Genomic DNA, 21,389 nt, shown 5'->3' with positions numbered 1-21,389 from the left:
CGAAGCATTTTGACATTGTTCACATTTTTGCGGTTTCCATGGTAACAGCGGCCATTTTCGATATTCCATACTCAAATGCCACATCTACATAAGACAGTCAACATTTGTGTAAAGTTTCATTAAGTTTGAAGCATTTTGAATTTTTTGACATTTTTGCAGTTTCAATGGTAACGGCAGCCATTTTGAAAATTCCAAAGTCAGATGGCACATCTACATATGACAGGTCACATTACTGTCAAGTTTCATAAAGATTGGACCAAATCTAGATTTTTCGCATTTTTGTTGTTTCCATGGCAACGGCGGCCATTTTCGAAATTCCAAAGTCAAATTCCAAATCTACATATACTCTTTAACATCTCTGTAAAATTTCATTAAATTTGAAGCATTTCAAAAAATTTTCACATTTTTGCAGTTTCCATGGTAACGGCGGCCATTTTAAAAATTCCAAAGTCGAATTACAGCTACATATGGTGCTACCTGTAATAATCTATCATTATATAACATATAAAGTACATAGGAATAATTCAACACTATCACATGACAAATCACATGACTATTGTTCTAGAATGTTCCATGAAAATTGACCCCCTAAAATAATGCCAAGATGACCCCGGGCTGAAATAAAAAATGTGGAATGGACACCTGGACATCGGTCTCTTGTATTACACAAAACTTAAAGGTTCTACCAGTAGCGAATCAATAGTCGAAAAATGACCCCACCCATGTTCCGGCCCCCAAATAGTGCCAAGTTGACCCCCATTTGAAATAAAAAAAAGTGAATGCACCCCTAGGGATACTACCCCATCATCATACCAAATATAAAGTTTCCATCATTTAAGACTTTTAAGAAAATGGTCGGACAAATTAGGGTTAATAATAATAATAATAATAACAATAATAATAATAATAATAATAATAATAATAATAATAATAATAAGAAACGAGACAAAAACATAAAGTCCCCAAAACTCCGTTTTGGCGACTTAACAAGTAATCCTGTGTTAGGATGCTAACACAAAAGTCGCCAAAACGGCCCCCAACCATTGTGCTACTGTTTCCATGGTAACGGCAGCCATTTTGAAATTTCAAAGTCGGATATCACATCTTCACATGACAGGTCACATTACTTACAAGTTTCATAAAAATTGGACCAATTTTCAAATTTAGGCATTCGTGTTACCATGGTTACGGTGACCATTTTAGAAATTCCAAAGTCAAATGCCACATCTACATAAGACAGTCAACATTTGTGTAAAGTTTCATTAAGTTTAAAGCATTTTGAATTTTTTGACATTTTTGCAGTTTCCATGGTAACAGCAGCCATTTTGAAAATTCCAAAGTCGGATGGCACATCTACACATGACAGGTCACATTACTGTCAAGTTTCATAAAGATGAGACCAAATCTAGATTTTTCGCATTTTTGTTGTTTCCATGGCAACGGCGGCCATTTTGGAAATTCCAAAGTCAAATTCCAAATCTACATACACTCGTCAACATCTCTGTAAAATTTCATTAAATTTGAAGCATTTTAAAAATTTTTCACATTTTTGCAGTTTCCATGGTAACGGCGGCCATTTTAAAAATTCCAAAGTCGAATTACAGCTACATATGGTGCTACCTGTAATAATCTATCATTATATAACTTAAAAAGTACATAGGAATAATTCAACACTATCACATGACTAATCACATGACTATTGTTCTAGAATGTTCCATGAAAATTGACCCCCTAAAATAATGCCAAGATGACCCCGGGCTGAAATAAAAATCGTGGAATGGACACCTGGTCATCGGTCTCTTGTATTACACAAAACTTAAAGGTTCTACCAGTAGCGAATCAATAGTCGAAAAATGACCCCACCCATGTTCCGGCCCCCAAATAGTGCCAAGTTGACCCCATTTGAAATAAAAAATAGTGAATGCACCCCTAAGGATACTACTTCATCATCATACCAAATATTAAGTTTCCATCATTTAAGGCTTGGAAGAAAATGGTCGGACAAATTAGGGTTAAGAATAATAATAATAATAATAATAATAATAATAATAATAATAATAATAAGAAACGGGACAAAAACATAAAGTCCTCAAAACTCCGTTTTGGCGACTTAACTAGAATTACCATTCAAGCAATAGCGGATGTCACCCTGGTCTGCCAATTGCCACTAAACAGCAGCCATTTCGAAATTTTCCATCAGTGAATGCAGATTTATGCATGACAACAGATCTATCTGTTTTAAATTCCAATGAATTTAGAGCATTTTGATATTTTTTGTATTTTTGCTGTTTCCATGGTAACGGCCGCCATTTTAAAAATTCCAAAGTCAAACTACTGCTGCATATTGTTTTCCCCATAATAATATACCATCATATTACATTTAATGTCTGTAGACCTATTTTAACACTAATGTTCTGGAATGTTCCATGAAAAATTCACCCCCCTCAAATTATGCCAAGGAGACCCCCCCCCCCCCCCCCCCCCAGTTGAAATAAAAATGTTCCATGTTGAAGTGTGCATGAGTCTCTTAATATCATAGAAGTTTCATATAAATTGGAACACATTTCTATTTTTCACATTTTTGCTGTTTCCATGGCAATGGCAGCCATTTTTTTATTCCAAAGTCAGGTGCACAACTTCACATGGTGGTTAACATTATTGTATAGTTCCATCACAATTGGTCCATTCAATTCCGAGAACTAAACTGGACAAAAAGTGTGGAATAAGAATAATAAAAAAAAGAATTGAACAATAACAATATGTCACCCGACCTCCGTCAGGGTGACATAACTAGATTTGCTATTGCAAGCAATAGCGGAGGATGTCACCCTGTACTGGACATTGTCACAGTAGCAGCAACTATTTTGAGTGTACCAAAGTCAAATGGCACATCTATTATACATGCTGGAATTAGCATGTCTTTGATCCCCCCCCCTTTTCTCTTCCCGTAGAATAAGTTTGAGTTCTATACATAGTTTGGGAATTCTTTATAATCTAAAAATAGACCCACGCGCGAGGAAGAACGTGGCGTCACGTGATGCGCAAGTATATTATCGTGAACTTATCACGTTTGTATTCTTTTTAGAGGGGACCTTGGACAGACAACATGTGTATATATTGACGGAGCGGCATACTAACTGTTCATTTTTGTTCTTTAATAGCTCGCGTATCATACAATACATGTGTCTTATCTTGTACAATTAAATTACACGTTCATCGATTGATTTCAGCTAATTTGTATATTTTAGCAGGTGTGTGATTCACGGATGTGTACTTTAATGCAAGTACAGAAATGTCACTAATATGTACTCTTAGTGTTTCTCTCTCTCTTGGTAGCGATTTTCTCTTCAAAGCACGATTTTTGTATAGAATAGAAGCACGTTAAATTATATATTTTTTTCTCTTCTAGCATATTCTAGAAGATGTTTTGCAGTACAGATTTGTATTTGATCGTATGCACATACATTTGATTACAGAATTTTGCCTCAAATTTACGAGCTGTTTTATGAATAAAAAAGAAGATGTGGTATGATTGCCAATGAGACAACTATCCACCAGAGATAAAATGACACAGAAATTAACAAGTATAGGTCACTATACGGCCTTCAACAATGAGCGAAGCCCATAACGCAGTCAGCTGATGTTTTTTTGTGCTTTTTCCATGGCAACGGCGGCCATTTTGAAAATTCCAAAGACAAATAGCAACTCTGCACATTTCAGTTGACATTTTGTGAAGTTTTATCAAGTTTGGAGCATTTTGATCTTTTGGAAATTTTAGACATTTTTGCTGTTTCCATGGTTAAAGTGTATAATTCCAAAACTCTAGAAGCAGACATCTCATTGCCACATGGCATGTTATATATCAATACAGTTTCACTGACTTTGGTGAAATACTCTTTAAGAAAATGATGATTTTATGCATTTTCACATAGGGTTAATGTTAAACTTGCCCCCAGTTTCCATGACAACGGCGGCCATTTTGGATTATCCAAATATTGTCTTGACATCTTAGCATACTGGGTAACATTTTCATAAAGTTTCATTCAGTTGGGTCATATAACAAAAGAGTTAGAATTTTTGATATTTTAGCTGTTTCCATGGTAACGGCAGCCATTTTGAAAATTCCGAACTCAAACTGCAAATCAGCACATGCCAGTTACCATTCCTGTGGAGTTTCTTCCAGTTTGGAACACTTTGATTTTGTCGCATTTAAGCTGTTTCCATGGAAACGGCGGCCATTTTTTACCATTCCATAGCAAGGTGCACAACTTTACATGAGGGTCCTCATTATAGTAGAGTTCCATCAACATTGGTCAATTGGATTCCAAGAATACGCGCGGACAAAATGTGTGGAAGAATAATAAGAAAAAAAAAGAAACGTAGAATAACAGTATGTCACCCTAACTCCGTTGAGGGTGCCATAAATAGATTTGCCATTGCAAGCAATAGCGGATGTCACCCTGCCCCCCATTGTCACTAAGCAGCAGCCATTTCGAAACATTTTAAACAGAGAATGCACATAAATATATTGCTATACATCTTTCAATCAACTTTCAGAACATTTAGAGCATTTTGTAATTTTTGACATATTTTCTGTTTCCAGGGCAACAGGAGCCATTTTGAAAATTCCAATGTCAAAAGTCTCATCTTTACTTGCCAAATAACATTGTTTCAGTAAATTTGGAGCATTTGGAAATGTTTAGACATTTTTTTATTTGTGCCGTTTCCATGGCAACAGTGATCTTTTCCAAAATTTCAAAGATGGATGCCATATTGGCACATGACAGGGAACATGCAGCCATTTTGAAAATTCCAAAGTCGGATGGCACATCTACACATGACAGGTCACATAACTGTCAAGTTTCATAAAGATTGGACCAAATCTAGATTTTTCGAATTTTTGTTGTTTCCATGGCAATGGCGGCCATTTTGGAAATTCCAAAGTCAAATTCCAAATCTACATATACTCGTTAACATCTCCGTAAAATTTTATTAAATTTGAAGCATTTTCAAAAAATTTCACATTTTGCAGTTTCCATGGTTACGGCGGCCATTTTAAAAATTTCAAAGTCGAATTACAGCTACATATGGTGCTTCCTGTAATAATCTATCATTATATAACATAAAAAGTACATAGGAATAATTTAACACTATCACATGACTAATCACATGACTATTGTTCTAGAATGTTCCATGAAAATTGACCCCCTAAAATAATGCCAAGATGACCCCGGGCTGAAATAACAAATGTGGAATGGACACCTGGACATCGGTCTCTTGTATTACACAAAACTTAAAGGTTCTACCAGTAGCGAATCCATATTCGAAAAATGACCCCACCCATGTTCCGGCCCCCAAATAGTGCCAAGTTGACCCCCATTTGAAATAAAAAATAGTGAATGCACCCCTAGGGATACTACCCCAACATAATACCAAATATAAAGTTTCCATCATTTAAGGCTTGCAAGAAAATGGTCGGACAAATTAGGGTTAAGAATAATAATAATAATAATAATAATAATAACAAGTAATCCTGTGTTAGGATGCTAACACAAAAGTCGTCAAAAACGGCCCCCAACCATTGTTCTGCTCTTTCCATGGAAACGGCAGCCATTTTGAAATTTCAAAGTCGGATATCATACCTACACGTGACAGGTCACATTACTTACAAGTTTCATAAAAATTGGACCAATTTTCAAATTTAGGCATTCGTGTTTCCATGGTTACGGTGGCCATTTTGGAAATTCCAAAGTAAATGCCACATCTACATAAGACAGTCAACATTTGTGTAAAGTTTCATTAAGTTTGAAGCATTTTGATTTTTTTTACATTTTTGCAGTTTCCATGGTAACGGCAGCCATTTTGAAAATTCCAAAGTCGGATGGCACATCTACACATGACAGGTCACATTACTGTCAAGTTTCATAAAAATTGGAACAAATCGAGATTTTTCGCATTTTTGTTGTTTCCATGGCAACGGCGGCCATTTTGGAAATTCCATAGTCAAATTCCAAATCAAATTTCATTAAATTTGAAGCATTTTAAAAAAATTTCACATTTTTGCAGTTTCCATGGTTACGGCGGCCCTTTTAAAAATTCCAAAGTCGAATTACAGCTACATATGGTGCTACCTGTAATAATCTATCATTATATAACATAAAAAGTACATAGGAATAATTCAACACTATCACATGACTAATCACATGACTATTGTTCTAGAATGTTCCATGAAAATTGACCCCCTTAAATAATGCCAAGATGAAACCGGGCTGAAATAAAAAAATGTGGAATGGACACCTGAACATCGGTCTCTTGTATTACACAAAACTTAAAGGTTCTACCAGTAACGAATCAATAGTCGAAAAATGACCCCACCCATGTTCCGGCCCCCAAATAGTGCCAAGCTGACCCCATTTGATTTAAAAAATAGTGAATGCACCCCTAGGTATACTACCCCAACATCATACCAAATATAGAGTTTCCATCATTTAAGGCTTGGAAGAAAATGGTCGGACAAATTAGGGTTAAGAATAATAATAATAATAATAATAAGAAGAAGAAGAAACGGGACAAAAACATAAAGGCCTCAAAACTCCGTTTTGGCGACTTAATAATAGTTATAATAATAATAATAGGGAAAAAGAAACAGAGGAAAAGCAATATGTCACCCGACATTGTCGATCGGGTGACATAATAATACGCAAAAAACGATTGATCAAAAGTGAATTAAAGGTACTTTCTTTCATAAATTCAACGGGATGATTTGTGGAATGATTGATTGATGGTTAGTGATCACGATTGATCAATCAATTGATCGTTTGATTTATTGATTGATCGATCGACTGATTGACAGTTTGTAAAATGGTGAGGGGACGTTTTTTTTAATTTTACACTTGATTAATTACTTGTTTGATATCAAAACTTGATTGATTGATCTCTTATCATGATTTGATCACTTTAATCATGATTTGATTGATTTATAAATACTTTGTATAGCCTAAAATGACACATTTTACATTGATTTATTCAATGTCTATACGTTTTGTGTTGTTCAGTTAAAGATATCTAACGCACAATTTTACACGTAGGATTGAGAAAAATACTCTCCTCCTCTTACATTAGAAAAAATGAATGGCGATTGAGTTATTCTAACACCAGATTTGCTATTGCAAGCAATAGCGGAGGATGTCACCCTGTACTGGACATTGTCACCGTAGTAGCAACCATTTTGAGTGTACCAAAGTCAAATGGCACATCTATTATACATGCTGGAATTGGCATGTCTTTGATCCCCCCCCCCCCCCCCCCCACCCGCAACTCTTTTTTTCTCTTCCCGTAGAATAAGTTTGAGTTCTATACATAGTTTGGGAATTCTTTATAATCTAAAAATAGAGCCACGCGCGAGGAAGAACGTGGCGTCACGTGATGCGCAAGTATATTATCGTGGACTTAGCACATTTATATTCTTTTTAGAGGGGACCTTGGACAGACAACATGTGTATATATTGACGGAGCGGCATACTAACTGTTCATTTTGTTCTTCAAAAGCTCGTGTATCACACGATACATGTATCTTATCTTGTACAATTAAATTACACGTTCATCGATTGATTTCAGCTAATGTGTATATTTTAGCAGGTGTGTGATTCACGGATGTGTACTTTAATGCAAGTACAGAAAAGTCACTAATATGTACTCTTAGTGTTTTCTCTCTCTCTCGGTGGCGATTTTCTCTTCAAAGCACGATTTTTGTTTAGAAAAGAAGCACGTTAAATAATATATTTTTTTTCTTCTAGCATATTCTAGAAGATGTTTTGTAGTACGGATTTGTATTTGATCGTATGCACATACTCTTGATTACATAATTTTGCCTCAAGTTTACGAGGTGTTTTATGTTGTTTTTTTGTTATTGTTTTTTTGCTGTTTCCATGGCAACGGCGTCCATTTTGAAAATTCCAAAGACAAATAGCAACTCTGCACATCTCAGTTGACATTTCTGTGAAGTTTTATCAAGTTTGGAGCATTTTGAAATTTTTGTATATTTTTGAAGTTGTGCTGTTTCCATGGTAACAGTGACCGATTCTAAAATTTTAAAGACAGATGCCACTTCGAAAGATGACCAGGAATATACCATGAAAGAATCATGGAATTTGACCTACCATTATAAGTGAGTAAATGCTACTTTTAAGAATTTCCCATAAGGGCTAATGGTGAATGTTTCTCCAGTTTCCATGGTAATGGCAGCCATTTTGGAATTTCTAAATATGGTCAACACATCTTTGCATGCCAGGCTACATTCTACTAAAGTTTCATCCATTTGGGTCTCATAATGAAAGATTTAATGGATTTGCAATTTTTTTTTTTTTTTCACATTTTTTCTGTTCCCATGGTAACGGCAGCCATTTTTTAGTTCCAAAGTTGCACTGCAACTCGAAAGTCAGGGTTCCTTGTTATAGTGCCCCATCAATTAGATTGGTTCCTTTAGTTCTGAGAAAACGGGCGGACAAAATAAGGTGGAAGAAAAATAATAATAATAACTAGATTTGCCATTGCAAGCAATAGCGGATGTCACCCTTCACCCCATTGCCTCTAAGCGGCAGCCATTTTGAAAATTTTAAACAGTGAATGGACATATATGCATGGCTTTACATCTGTCTGTAAATATTCAGAACATTTGGAGCATTTTGAAATTTTTATACAATTTTGCAGTTTCCATGGCAACGGCGGCCATTTTGGAAATTCCAAAGCCAGAAGTCTCATTTATAATTGCCAGTTAACATTTATATTTCAAAATTCATAAAGTTTGGAGCATTTTGAAATTTTTGAACATTTTTGAATTTGTGCTGTTTCCATGGTAACAGTGACCGATTCTAAAATTTTAAAGACAGATGCAACTTTGGGAGATGACCAGGAATATACCATGAAAGAATCATGGAATTTGACCTACCATTATAAGTGAGTAAATGCTACTTTTAAGAATTTCCCATAGGGGCTAATGGTAAATGTTTCTCCAGTTTCCATGGTAATGGCAGCCATTTTGGAACTTCTAAATATGGTCAACACATCTTGGCATGCCAGGCTACATTCCACTAAAGTTTCATCCAGTTGGGTCTCATAATGAAAGATTTAATGGATTTGCAATTTTTATTTTTTTTTCACATTTTTTTCTGTTTCCATGGTAACGGCAGCCATTTTTTAGTTCCAAAGTTGCACTGCAACTCGAAAGTCAGGGTTCCTTGTTATAGTGCCCCATCATTTAGATTGGTTCTTTTGGCTCTGAGAAAACGGGCGGACAAAAGTAGGTGGAAGAAAAATAATAATAATAATAATAATAATAGGGAAAAAGAAACAGAGGAAAAGCAATATGTCACCCGACATTGTCGATCAGGTGACATAATAACGACATTTGCAATTGCAAGCAATAGCGGATGGCACCCTTCCCCCATTGCCAGGCGAGCGGCAGCCATTTAGAAAATTCCGAAGTCAAAGAGTGCATCTACAGATCCTAAATATCATTTTTGTAAAGTTTCATTAAGTTTAGAGCATTTTGAAATTTTTGAAATTTTTGCCGTTTCCATGGTTACAGTGGATAATTCCAAAATTCTAAAAGCAGGCATCTCATTGCAACATTTCATGTTATATATCAAAAAAGTTTCATTGACTTTGGTGAAATACTCTTTAAGAAAATGCAGATTATATGCATATTCCCGTAGGGTCAATGTAAAACTTGCCCCCAATTTCCATGACAACGGCGGCCATTTTGGACTACCCAAATATTGTCTTGACATCTTAGCATAACGATTACATTTTAATAAAGTTTCATCCAGTTGGGTCTTATAACGAGAGAATTAGATTTTTTGATAATTTAGCTGTTTCCATGGTAACGGTAGCCATTTTGAAAATTCCAAAGTCAAACTGCAAATCAGCACATGCCAGTTACCATTCCTGTGGAGTTTCTACCAGTTTGGAACACTTTGAACTTTTTCGCATTTTTGCTGTTTCCATGGAAACGGTGGCCATTTTTTACCATTCCATAGCAAGGTGCACAACTTTACATGGGGGTCCTCATTATAGTAGAGTTCCATCAACATTGGTCCATTGGATTCCAAGAACTCGCGCGGACAAAATGTGTGGAAGAAAAATAAGGAAAAAAAAAGAAACGTAGAATAACAGTATGTCACCCCAACTCCGTTGAGGGTGCCATAATAACTAGATTTGCCATTGCCAGCAATAATGGATGGCACCCTTCCCCAAGTGCCAGGCGAGCGGCAGCCATTTAGAAAATTCCAAAGTAAAAGAGGGCATCTACACATGCAAATTATCATTTTTGTAAAGTTTAATTAAGTTTGGAGCATTTTGAATTTTTTGACATTTTTGCTGTTTCCATGGTTACGGCGGCCATTTTAAAAATTCCAACTGCAAAATGCAACTCTGCCTTTGCCAGTTACTATTTCTGTAAAGTTTCATCCAGTTGCAGCATTTTGATTGTTTTTGAAATTATGGACATTTTTGCTGTTTCCATGGTTACAGTGGACAATTCCAAAATTCTAAAAGCAGACATCTTATTGCCACATGTCATGTTATATATCAATACAGTTTCACTGACTTTGGTGAAATACTCTTTAAGAAAATGCTGATTTTATGCATTTTCCCATAGGGTCAATGTAAAACTTGCCCCACGTTTCCATGACAACGGCGGCCATTTTGGACTATCCAAATATTGTCTTGACATCTTAGCATACTGGGTAACATTTTCATAAAGTTTCATCCAGTTGGGTCTTATAACGAAAGAGTTAGAATTTTTGATATTTTAGCTGTTTCCATGGTAACGGCAGCCATTTTGAAAATTCCAAAGTCAAACTGCAAATCAGCACATGCTAGTTAACATTCCTGTGGAGTTTCTTCCAAATTAGGAACACATGATTTGTTTCGCATTTTTGCTGTTTCCATGGAAACGGCGGCCATTTTTTACCATTCCATAGCAAGGTGCACAACTTTACATGGGGGTCCTCATTATAGTAGAGTTCCATCAACATTGGTCCATTGGATTCCAAGAACTCGCGCGGACAAAATGTGTGCAAGAAAAATAATAAGAAAAAAAAGAAACGTAGAATAACAGTATGTCACCCCAACTCCGTTGAGGGTGCCATAACTAGTAATCCTGTGTTAGGATGCTAACACAAAAGTCGCAAAAACTGAACCCCAATAATTTTTCTGCGGTATCCATTGTAACGGCAGCCATTTTGGAAATTCCAAAGTTTAATAGCACATCATCATATGCCAGTTAACATTTGTGTAAAATTTCATTCAGTTTGAAGCATTTAAAAAAAATCACATTTTCGCAGTATCCATGGATACGGCGGCCATTTTGGAAATTCTAAAGTCAAATGCCACATTTATATATGCCAATCAACATTTGTGTAAAGATTCATTAAGTTTAAAGCATTTTGAAATTTTTCACATTTTTGCAGTTTTCATGGTAACGGCGGCCATTTTAAAAATTCCAAAGTCAAACTGCTGCTGCATATGGTGCTACCCATAATAATATACCATCATATAACATTTTATTTCTCTAGAATTAATTCAACACTGATGTTCTAGAATGTTCCATGAAAATTCACCCCCCTCAAATTATGACAAGGAGACCCCCAGCTGAAATAAAAATTGTTCCATGTTGAAATGGACATGTGTCTCTAAATATTCATAGAAGTAATCATGATTCTATCTACTCTACATACAGCAGCAAATTTAAGAAATGTAAAACTTTTTTGACCCCACCCATCTTTGAGGCCCCCTAATTATGCCAAGTGGACACCATGGTATCATGAATTTTGGGTTCTGCAATCCCCATGATACAGACCCATACCCATAATAAATATAAAGTTTCCATCCTCTATAGCTTCCAAGAAAATGGTAGGACAGTTTAAGGGGTCAGGAAGAGAAGAATAAGAATAATAACTAGATTTGCCATTGCAAGCAATAGCGGATTGCACCCTTCCCCTATTGTCACTAGATTGCAGCCAGTTTAAACATTTTAAACAGTCACTGCACATATATACTGATGTCTATACGTCTTTCTGTTATTTTTTAATACATTTAGCGGATTTACAAATTTTACGCATAATTTTTTTCTTTTTTTGCCTTGTTTCCATGGTAACGGTAACCATTTTGGAAATTACAACGCTAATTGCCGTTTCCACACATGACAGTCAACATTATAAAGAAGTTTCATTAAGTTTGAAGCATGCTGAAAATTTTGAAATTTTTGCTCCTGTATCCATGGTAACATAGTAGTTCCAATGATTGTCAAAATCATTCAAAACCTGAATATAATGGACAACTATATTGTATAAAGATTTAATGATTTTAAGTTAAAGCATACCAAAATTATTCACCAAACCCTGAAGTTTTTGTAGCATTTTGACCTTTTTGCATTGTTTCCATGGTAACAGCAGCCATTTTGGAAATTCTAACTCCAAATGCCACATCTTCCAATGTTGCTCATCGTTACTGTGAAGTTTCGTTAAGTTTGGAGCATTTTGATATTTTTGAAATTTTTGGTGTAGTTTCCATGGCAACATAGTAGTTCCAATGATTGCCAAAATTATCCAACACCAGTATATAGACACCTACATTGTATTAAAATATAATGATTCTAAGTTTAAGCATATCCAAATAGTTCACCAAAACCAAAAACTGGATTTTTTCACATTTGTTCCGTTTTCATAAAAAGGGGTCGCCATCTTGAACCATTCCATGCTTCGTGCAAAACTTCACATGGGGGTCCTCAATATAGTAGAGTTCCATCAACATTGTTCCATTGGATTTAGAGAAATCGCGTGGACAAAATGTGTGGAAGAAAAAAAAGAAACGTAGAATAACAATATGTCACCCCAACTCCGTTGAGGGTGCCATAACTAGTAATCTTGTGTTAGGATGCTAACACAAAAGTCGCAAAAACTGAACCCCAATAATTTTTCTGCGGTATCAATTGTAACGGCAGCCATTTTGGAAATTCCAAAGTTTAATAGCACATCATCATATGCCAGTTAACATTTGTGTAAAATTTCATTCAGTTTGAAGCATTTAAAAAAAATCACATTTTCGCAGTATCCATGGATACGGCGGCCATTTTGGAAATTCTAAAGTCAAATGCCACATTTATATATGCTAATCAACATTTGTGTAAAGATTCATTAAGTTTAAAGCATTTTGAAATTTTTCACATTTTTGCAGTTTTCATGGTAACGGCGGCCATTTTAAAAATTCCAAAGTCAAACTGCTGCTGCATATGGTGCTACCCATAATAATATACCATCATATAACATTTTATTTCTCTAGAATTAATTCAACACTGATGTTCTAGAATGTTCCATGAAAATTCACCCCCCTCAAATTATGACAAGGAGACCCCCAGCTGAAATAAAAAATGTTCCATGTTGAAATGGACATGTGTCTCTAAATATTCATAGAAGTAATCATGATTCTATCTACTCTACATACAGCAGCAAATTTAAGAAATGACCCATCTTTGAGGCCCCCTAATTATGCCAAGTGGACACCATGGTATCATGAATTTTGGGTTCTGCAATCCCCATGATACAGACCCATACCCATAATAAATATAAAGTTTCCATCCTCTATAGCTTCCAAGAAAATGGTAGGACAGTTTAAGGGGTCAGGAAGAGAAGAATAAGAATAATAACTAGATTTGCCATTGCAAGCAATAGCGGATGGCACCCTTCCCCTATTGTCTGTTTCTATGGTAACGGTGACCATTTTCAAAATTCCAATGATACATACAACATTGGAACATAACAGGAACATTGCCATTACAGAACCAGCGAGTTTGACCTGCCATAGTATGCATGTAAATGCTACTTTTAAGTTTCCCATAGGGTTTAATGCTAAACATATTTAGCAATATAGTAGTTCCAATGATTCTCAAAATTGTCTAAAACCTGTATATAGTGGACACCAACAATAGATATAAATTTGATGATTTTAAGTTCAGGCATACTCAAAATATTCACCAAAAACTTAAATTTTATTTTTTACATTTGTTCTGTTTCCATGGTAACGGTGGCCATTTTAAAAATGCCATACCCCGATTGCGCAATTTTATATAGTGGTCTACATTATGGTATAGTTCCATCAATATTGTTTAAGCCAATTCTGAGAAATAGCATGGACAAAAAAGTGTGGAAGAATAAATATAATAATAATAAGAAGAAGAAAAAAAGAAACGAACAATAACAATATGTCACCCCAACTCCGTTGAGGGTGCCATAAAAAGAAAAAAAAAGAAACGAACAATAACAATATGTCACCCCAACTCCGTTGAGGATGCCATAATAATAAAAAGAAAATAAAGAAACGAAAAATAACAATATGTCACCCCAACTCCGTTGAGGGTGCCATAATAATAATAAGAAGAAAAAAAAAAAGAAACGTAGAATAACAATATGTCACCCCAACATTTGAGGGTGCCATAACTAGAATTGCTATTGCAAGCAATAGCGGAAGTCAACCTTCCCATAGTCACTAAACGGCAGCCATTTTGAAAATTCGAAAGTTGAATGCTTGATGTATACATGCCTGTAAACATTGCTGTGATGTTTCAGTAGTTTTGGAGCGATTTAAAAATTTTCACATTTTTGCTGTTTCCATGGCCATGATGGTAGCGGCAGCCATTTTTGAAATTCTAAATTCAAAAGGGTCACCTTTACTTGCCAGTTAACATTCATATAAATTTTCATTAAGTTTGGAGCATTTTGAAATGTTTGACATTTTTGCTGTTTCCATGGTAACGATGACCATTTCCAAAATTCCAAAGAAACATGCCACACTGACTGGTTTGAAAAATCTAAAGTTTTGATAAAAATAATTTCAGAGAAAGATCGAGATTTAAAATTATTCAGAAGTTCTTTTGAGTTTTTAAGAATCCACGTATAGTTAACACCACGATACGAGTTAACAGTTTCACAGTATTTCTGAAGATCCTCTTTCACTGCGAACTTTTGTCAATATAATGGACAATTCCTTCGTAGAACTTGCAGATGTTTGTATGGAGTTTTCTGAAGTACAGATCTGAGAGTACTCGCAGTTACTGACAGCTAGTTTAAGCCAATAACAACTAATAAAATAAATCATACATCTAACATATACGTACGTTTCGGCGATAAAGTGTATCGACAAGTAGTAGGTATTTCTATGGGCACTAACTGCGCCCCTTTAATAGCAGATTTATTCCTGTATTGCTATGAATCTCAGTTTATTACCAAACTCAGTAAAGACATGTCATTGTTACATTTGCTTGATACATTCAACAATACCTTCCGTTATCTAGATGATATTTTTTCATATTTCATTCCCTATTGTTAATTTTCCTTTTTTAGACGTCGATGTGCCTTTGGCTCCATTATACGGTGTTTATATATCCCAACTCGTTTGTTATGCCCGTGTGTGTAGTGATGTCATAGGTTTTAACGAACGTAATCAATGCATCACTGGTGAATTATTAAGTCAGGGATTTCGTTACCTTAATTTACGTAAAACTTTTACTAAATTCTTTCATAGATACAAAGATTTGATTAGTAAATTTGGCTGTACCTGTAGAAAACTGATTAAAAACGGTATTTCACATCCTAAATTCTACGGTAATATTGTACTAAGTTTATTTATTTTGTATTTACATTGTATCATAGGTCAAATTTATTTGTTCAGTGTATATTCACTGGTCTTAATATGTCCTTTGATTGAGTTAAGCTATTTACGTTGATATTTTATAGTGTGTCTTTCTATGTTGTGATGTTACACTATTGTTTCAAAAAAGGGTGAAGGTTTGGTACCATCAAAACGTTTAAACCCGCTGCATTTGTTTGCACCTGTCCTAAGTCAGAAATCTGATGTTCAGTAGTTGTCGTTTGTTGATGTGGTTCATAAGTGTTTCTCGTTTCTCGTTTTTTATATAGATTAGACCGTTGGTTTTCCCGTTTGAATGGTTTTACACTAGTAATTTTTGGGGCCCTTTATAGCTTGCTGTTCGGTGTGAGCCAAGGCTCCGTGTTGAAGACCGTACTTTGACCTATAATGGTTTACTTTTATAAATTTTGACTTTGATGGAGAGTTGTCTCATTGGCACTCATACCACATCTTCTTATATCTATCTAAGACTTTAATATCAATCAATACATATTGTATACTTTTTTTGCAAGAAATGATTCAGTGTTTGACATTAACTAATTGTGTTTGTCGTAAATGCTTCATTATAACTTTTTAGTGCGTGTTCACAAGTTTAAATGTGAGGCAAAAAAAACCTAAACGCGTCGTGATAACACATATTGGCCAAATCAGGTTCAACTACTATTTATAGGACATTTGATACCTTAAAGGTTGAAATCTAAATGTGTATTTTCGGATACATCTGTCTACGGAAACATGTTTTATTCTTTTCATTGAAATCTACACTAGTCGTATTTACATATTACTAATGTGCAAAATACATGTTGTCGCCGTGTTAATTGCCAGAATATAAACTTTTCATTTGATGTATATATGCAAAACATCTCAGCTTTTTCAATAATACATTATTTTTGTTGCCTGTTTGTGTTTCTTTGTTATTGTGCCACGGTAAATGTTTGTTTACATATTTGTTTATTTTTATAGTGGTTAAGATAATAACACAATGTTGACTGCTGTGCCTCTATTTTTGACATTTTTACCTATTATGTCTGTTTGTTTTGTTCACACATCATTGTCAATGTAATGGAATTTTATGCGACTGTCATACAAGTGAGAGGTTTAGCTAGCTATAAAACCAGGTTTAATCCACCATTTTCTACATAAGAAAATGCCTGTACCCAGTCAGGAATATAACAGTTGTTGTCCATACGTTTGATTTGTTCGAGCTTTTGATTTTTCCGTTTGATTATGGGCTTTCCGTTTTGATTTTCCTCGGAGTTCAGTATTTTTGTGATTTTACTTTTTAATTTCTTGTGTCCGAATCGTTTCTCTGTCCATTCCTTTATCTGGAATGCCCAAACTTTAACATGTGCAGGCAACACAGTTGTAAAAGAGCATGTAATGAATCTTGTCAGTACCAAATCTATGAACGATTTCTGAATATATAAATAAGATGACAAAAACTAAAAAATGCTTTCAATTTTAATTAGCCACACCCCCGTTACACAATATCAATCTGGTATCAATGCCTTTTAACAGAGGAGCACATTACTTCAGTGTTAAACAGAAAGCTCTCTCCCAAATGGTCGGTCCCTAATATCATAAATCTGTTTACTGAATTTATTCCTTTAAACTATTTCAAACATGTTATTAGTATTGTTTGAGGACAATGAATATTTCATCATAAATATATTTCTATAAACACTATACGATCTCATTTAATGAAAACTATTTTAATTGTCGGTACTTTTAGATTTATTGTATATTTTTGTATACCTAAAAGATAAGATACATCGATTGAAATGCATTAAATCGTCGCACATAAGAATGACAAATTAGGTAAGAACAGAAATCTTAATTATCATTTCACCACCAAAAAGAGTAGCAAATTTGTTTAAAATCGATAACGTTTGGAACAGATCGGGTTTGTTTTTTATCCTTGAATGACTTATCTGAATCACCATGCGGGCACTTTAACGGGACTCAACAATGTTTGATATTATTTAAAGTGGGTGTTGATAATATGTTTGACAGAGCTTAACCAGGTCTAAAATTAACTTGAATGTCAGCAAAGGAATCTATCTGACTGGTATTAAACAATTTTTAAATGAATTGAAATGAATGTAAATCATTGTCAATCTTATTTATATATTCAGTAATCTTTTTAAAAGAAGGGTTAATACCTATTTTGCCGATCAATCGAAATTCATGTTACTAGTGCACTGAGCTGATGCTACAGTTGGGGATTAAAAGTCCACCAGCAGTGGTGTCGAAACTTTGCTACTGAATGAAAATAGGACTTTTTAATTGCATGCAGTAAAAGTGTCTATCGGAATTTAAAAACGTCTTATTCACCTCAATATGTTTGTAGTTTTATTGTTTTGTACATGTGCGTGAGCAATGTTAATAGACTAGACATTATCAATAATCATCTACACGGACACTTTTACCGACACCGACACCAACACTGATTAAAAATATAAAGGGACCGTATCAAAATGTCTAAATGTCATAATATGCTAAATGAATAACCTCGTAAAACTTGGTTTGACTCAGCAGAAGTAAACAAAAGTCAAATTCATTGTTATGTAATTGGTTTTATGTAATTTTTTATTTGGAATCGGAGCAAGAAACACCAAGTACTCTCATTAGTTATGGAATTCTTTTAGTGATGAATTTATGATATTTCAACAGATTTCTCTAAAAGTTGAATCAAATTTAAAGCATTAATGTGCATTTCATGAAATTTTTAGGGGGAAATGGACAATAATCTTATCAAAACAGAAAATCGGGTATACCGTTTTACGTTCGAGCGTGTTTGAGTGAACGATTTCTGAATATATAAATAAGATGACAAAAACTAAAAAATGCTTTCAATTTTAATTAGCCACACCCCCGTTACACAATATCAAACTGGCATCAATGCCTTTTAACAGAGGAGCACATGACTTCAGTGTTAAACAGAAAGCTCTCTCCCAAATGGTCGGTCCCTAATATCATAAATCTGTTTACTGAATTTACCCCTTTAAACTATTTCAAACATGTTATTAGTATTGTTTGAGGACAATGAATATTTCATCATAAATATATTTCTATAAACACTATACGATCTCATTTAATGAAAACTATTTTAATTGTCGGTACTTTTAGATTTATTGTATATTTTTGTATACCTAAAAGATAAGATGCATCGATTGAAATGCATTAAATCGTCGCACATAAGAATGACAAATTAGGTTAGAACAGAAATCTTAATTATCATTTCACCACCAAAAAGAGTAGCAAATTTGTTTAAAATCGATAACGTTTGGAACAGATCGGGTTTGTTTTTTATCCTTGAATGACTTATCTGAATCACCATGCGGGCACTTTAACGGGACTCAACAATGTTTGATATTATTTAAAGTGGGCGTTGATAATATGTTTGATAGAGCTTAACCGGGTCTAAAATTAACTTGAATGTCAGCAAAGGAATCTATCTGACTGGTATTAAACAATTTTTAAATGAATTGAAATGAATGTAAATCATTGTCAATCTTATTTATATATTCAGTAATCTTTTTAAAAGAAGGGTTAATACTTATTTTGCCGATCAATCGAAATTCATGTTACTAGTGTACTGAGCTGATGCTACAGTTGGGGATTAAAAGTCCACCAGCAGTGGTGTCGAAACTTTGCTACTGAATGAAAATAGGACTTTTTAATTGCATGCAGTAAAAGTGTCTATCGGAATTTAAAAACGTCTTATTCACCTCAATATGTTTGTAGCTTTATTGTTTTGTACATGTGCGTGAGCAATGTTAATAGACTAGACATTATCAATAATCATCTACACGGACACTTTTACCGACACCGACACCAACACTGATTAAAAATATAAAGGGACCGTATCAAAATGTCTAAATGTCATAATATGCTAAATGAATAACCTCGTAAAACTTGGTTTGACTCAGCAGAAGTAAACAAAAGTCAAATTCATTGTTATGTAATTGGTTTTATGTAATTTTTTATTTGGAATCGGAGCAAGAAACACCAAGTACTCTCATTAGTTATGGAATTCTTTTAGTGATGAATTTATGATATTTCAACAGATTTCTCTAAAAGTTGAATCAAATTTAAAGCATTAATGTGCATTTCATGAAATTTTTAGGGGGTAATGGACAATAATCTTATCAAAAGAGAAAATCGGGTATACCGTTTTACGTTCGAGCGTGTTTGAGTCGACGATTTTGTCCTGAAAACGTAAAAAACAAAACTATTTGATACATCATCTCAATTCAGATCCATTGTGTTTATATATTAATGCTACATTTTGATATGATTAGCATATAAATTCACAGTAAAAATAGAAATAACGTTTTGAGTGAGTTATCTTGAGTACTTAGTATTCAATCTATGCAAATGTTAAGGCTGCCCTTTCACGAAATATTTAAAAAAAAAAAGAAGTAGAATTAGACAAAATAAAATCTTGACTGTACACATGTTCTTGTTTCTTTTTAAAGTACTGCCTCCCCTTTCTTTTACAAAGTATGAAGATCGGTCAATTTTCAGCTTCTAAACAGAACCAATATATTACCAAATTGAAAATAATTTTTGTATACAGTATTTAAAATGTAAATTAGATGCATATTTGTAAGTGTCTGTACTTATTTTATACCATGAGATGACCACTTATCAAAAGATTACCTGTCGTACTAGGCCTAAGGTGTAAGCACTAGTATCAATAAGTTTTCAAAATTGTCTAATAGCTGCATCGTGACGTTTTGTGTTTTGTATGTGTGTACAATAGAAGACCCATAGTACCAATAAATACGAGTGTGTCCAAATAAAAGGAATTTTATTTGGTCATAAAACTCATATTCATGAAACTATAGATCAATTTAAATGCCAGAACCATATAACATGTTGATCTAAAGCATACTCGAATTGATAACAAACCCGTAAGTATAATTGATCTGCTCCTTCCTGTTCCTATCTCGTTAGTAGCATAACATGTATACTCTCCTGAATCTGATATGTCAGTTGTTCTCAAAGTTAAGGAAGGTGTGACTATAGTTATGCCATCAATACCCGTAGCTCCTTGTTTCAAGATAACACTACTGTCTTCAAATATTTTTTTCCAATAGACTAAAACATGCTTAGGGTTGGCTTTGACTGTACAAAGTAGTGTTACTCCCTCTCCTCGCTTGATTGTGTATTTAGGTAAACCAATGAAGACTTCTGGGATTCCTATAATTACGACAATGTGTTAGTTTTACCGAAAACATAGACCAAGTCGTGAGTCATTGCAAAGCGCCTATACAATAAATATGTGACAGATTTATGACAAGTGTTGCAGATTTTGAGAATATAAAGATGAGAAGATCCGTTATGATTGCCTTTGAGACAATTTTCCTCCAGAGACTTTTTAAAAAAGAACTGTAATAAGAGTTTATGAATAAGATGATTAATATCAGCTGAATTTAGAAAACACTTTACCTTACTTTTTTTCAGAACTCAAGGACATCACATATACTATTCTTGTAAAACTTTAAACTTTTGATTCAATGTATTCGATCCACTTGGTGCCTTTTTTATTTCTTTTGTGTACGAAAAGAAGAAAAAAATTTCAATTTGGTTAATGTTTATAGACCTCTTTGCTTATTATAAGATCCATACAAATGTATAGGTCGTTTGAATAAGCTTATTAACAGAGGTAATTTATC

General features: G+C 34.3%; 1 protein-coding gene across 3 annotated transcripts in view; it reads right to left on the bottom strand.

Annotated features, from left to right (window-relative positions):
• Positions 1-21,389, bottom strand: part of LOC127717657 (hemicentin-2-like) — a 72,851-nt gene that overhangs the window by 35,397 nt on the left and 16,065 nt on the right. For 2 of the 3 annotated variants that reach the window (XM_052223397.1, XM_052223396.1), the window contains exon 9: positions 20,623-20,913. In XM_052223397.1, the coding sequence (XP_052079357.1) occupies positions 20,623-20,913 (291 nt within the window). Of the gene's footprint in view, positions 1-19,522; positions 19,919-20,622; positions 20,914-21,389 lie in introns of those variants that run through there. The other variant, XM_052223398.1, reaches the window with a different exon arrangement.

The sequence above is a fragment of the Mytilus californianus genome, unplaced genomic scaffold (genome assembly GCF_021869535.1).
Source record: "Mytilus californianus isolate M0D057914Y unplaced genomic scaffold, xbMytCali1.0.p SCAF_10, whole genome shotgun sequence".
Taxonomy (NCBI): domain Eukaryota; kingdom Metazoa; phylum Mollusca; class Bivalvia; order Mytilida; family Mytilidae; genus Mytilus; species Mytilus californianus.
Note: the sequence above shows the minus strand (reverse complement) of the source record. Positions and strands in the feature narration are given on the sequence as shown.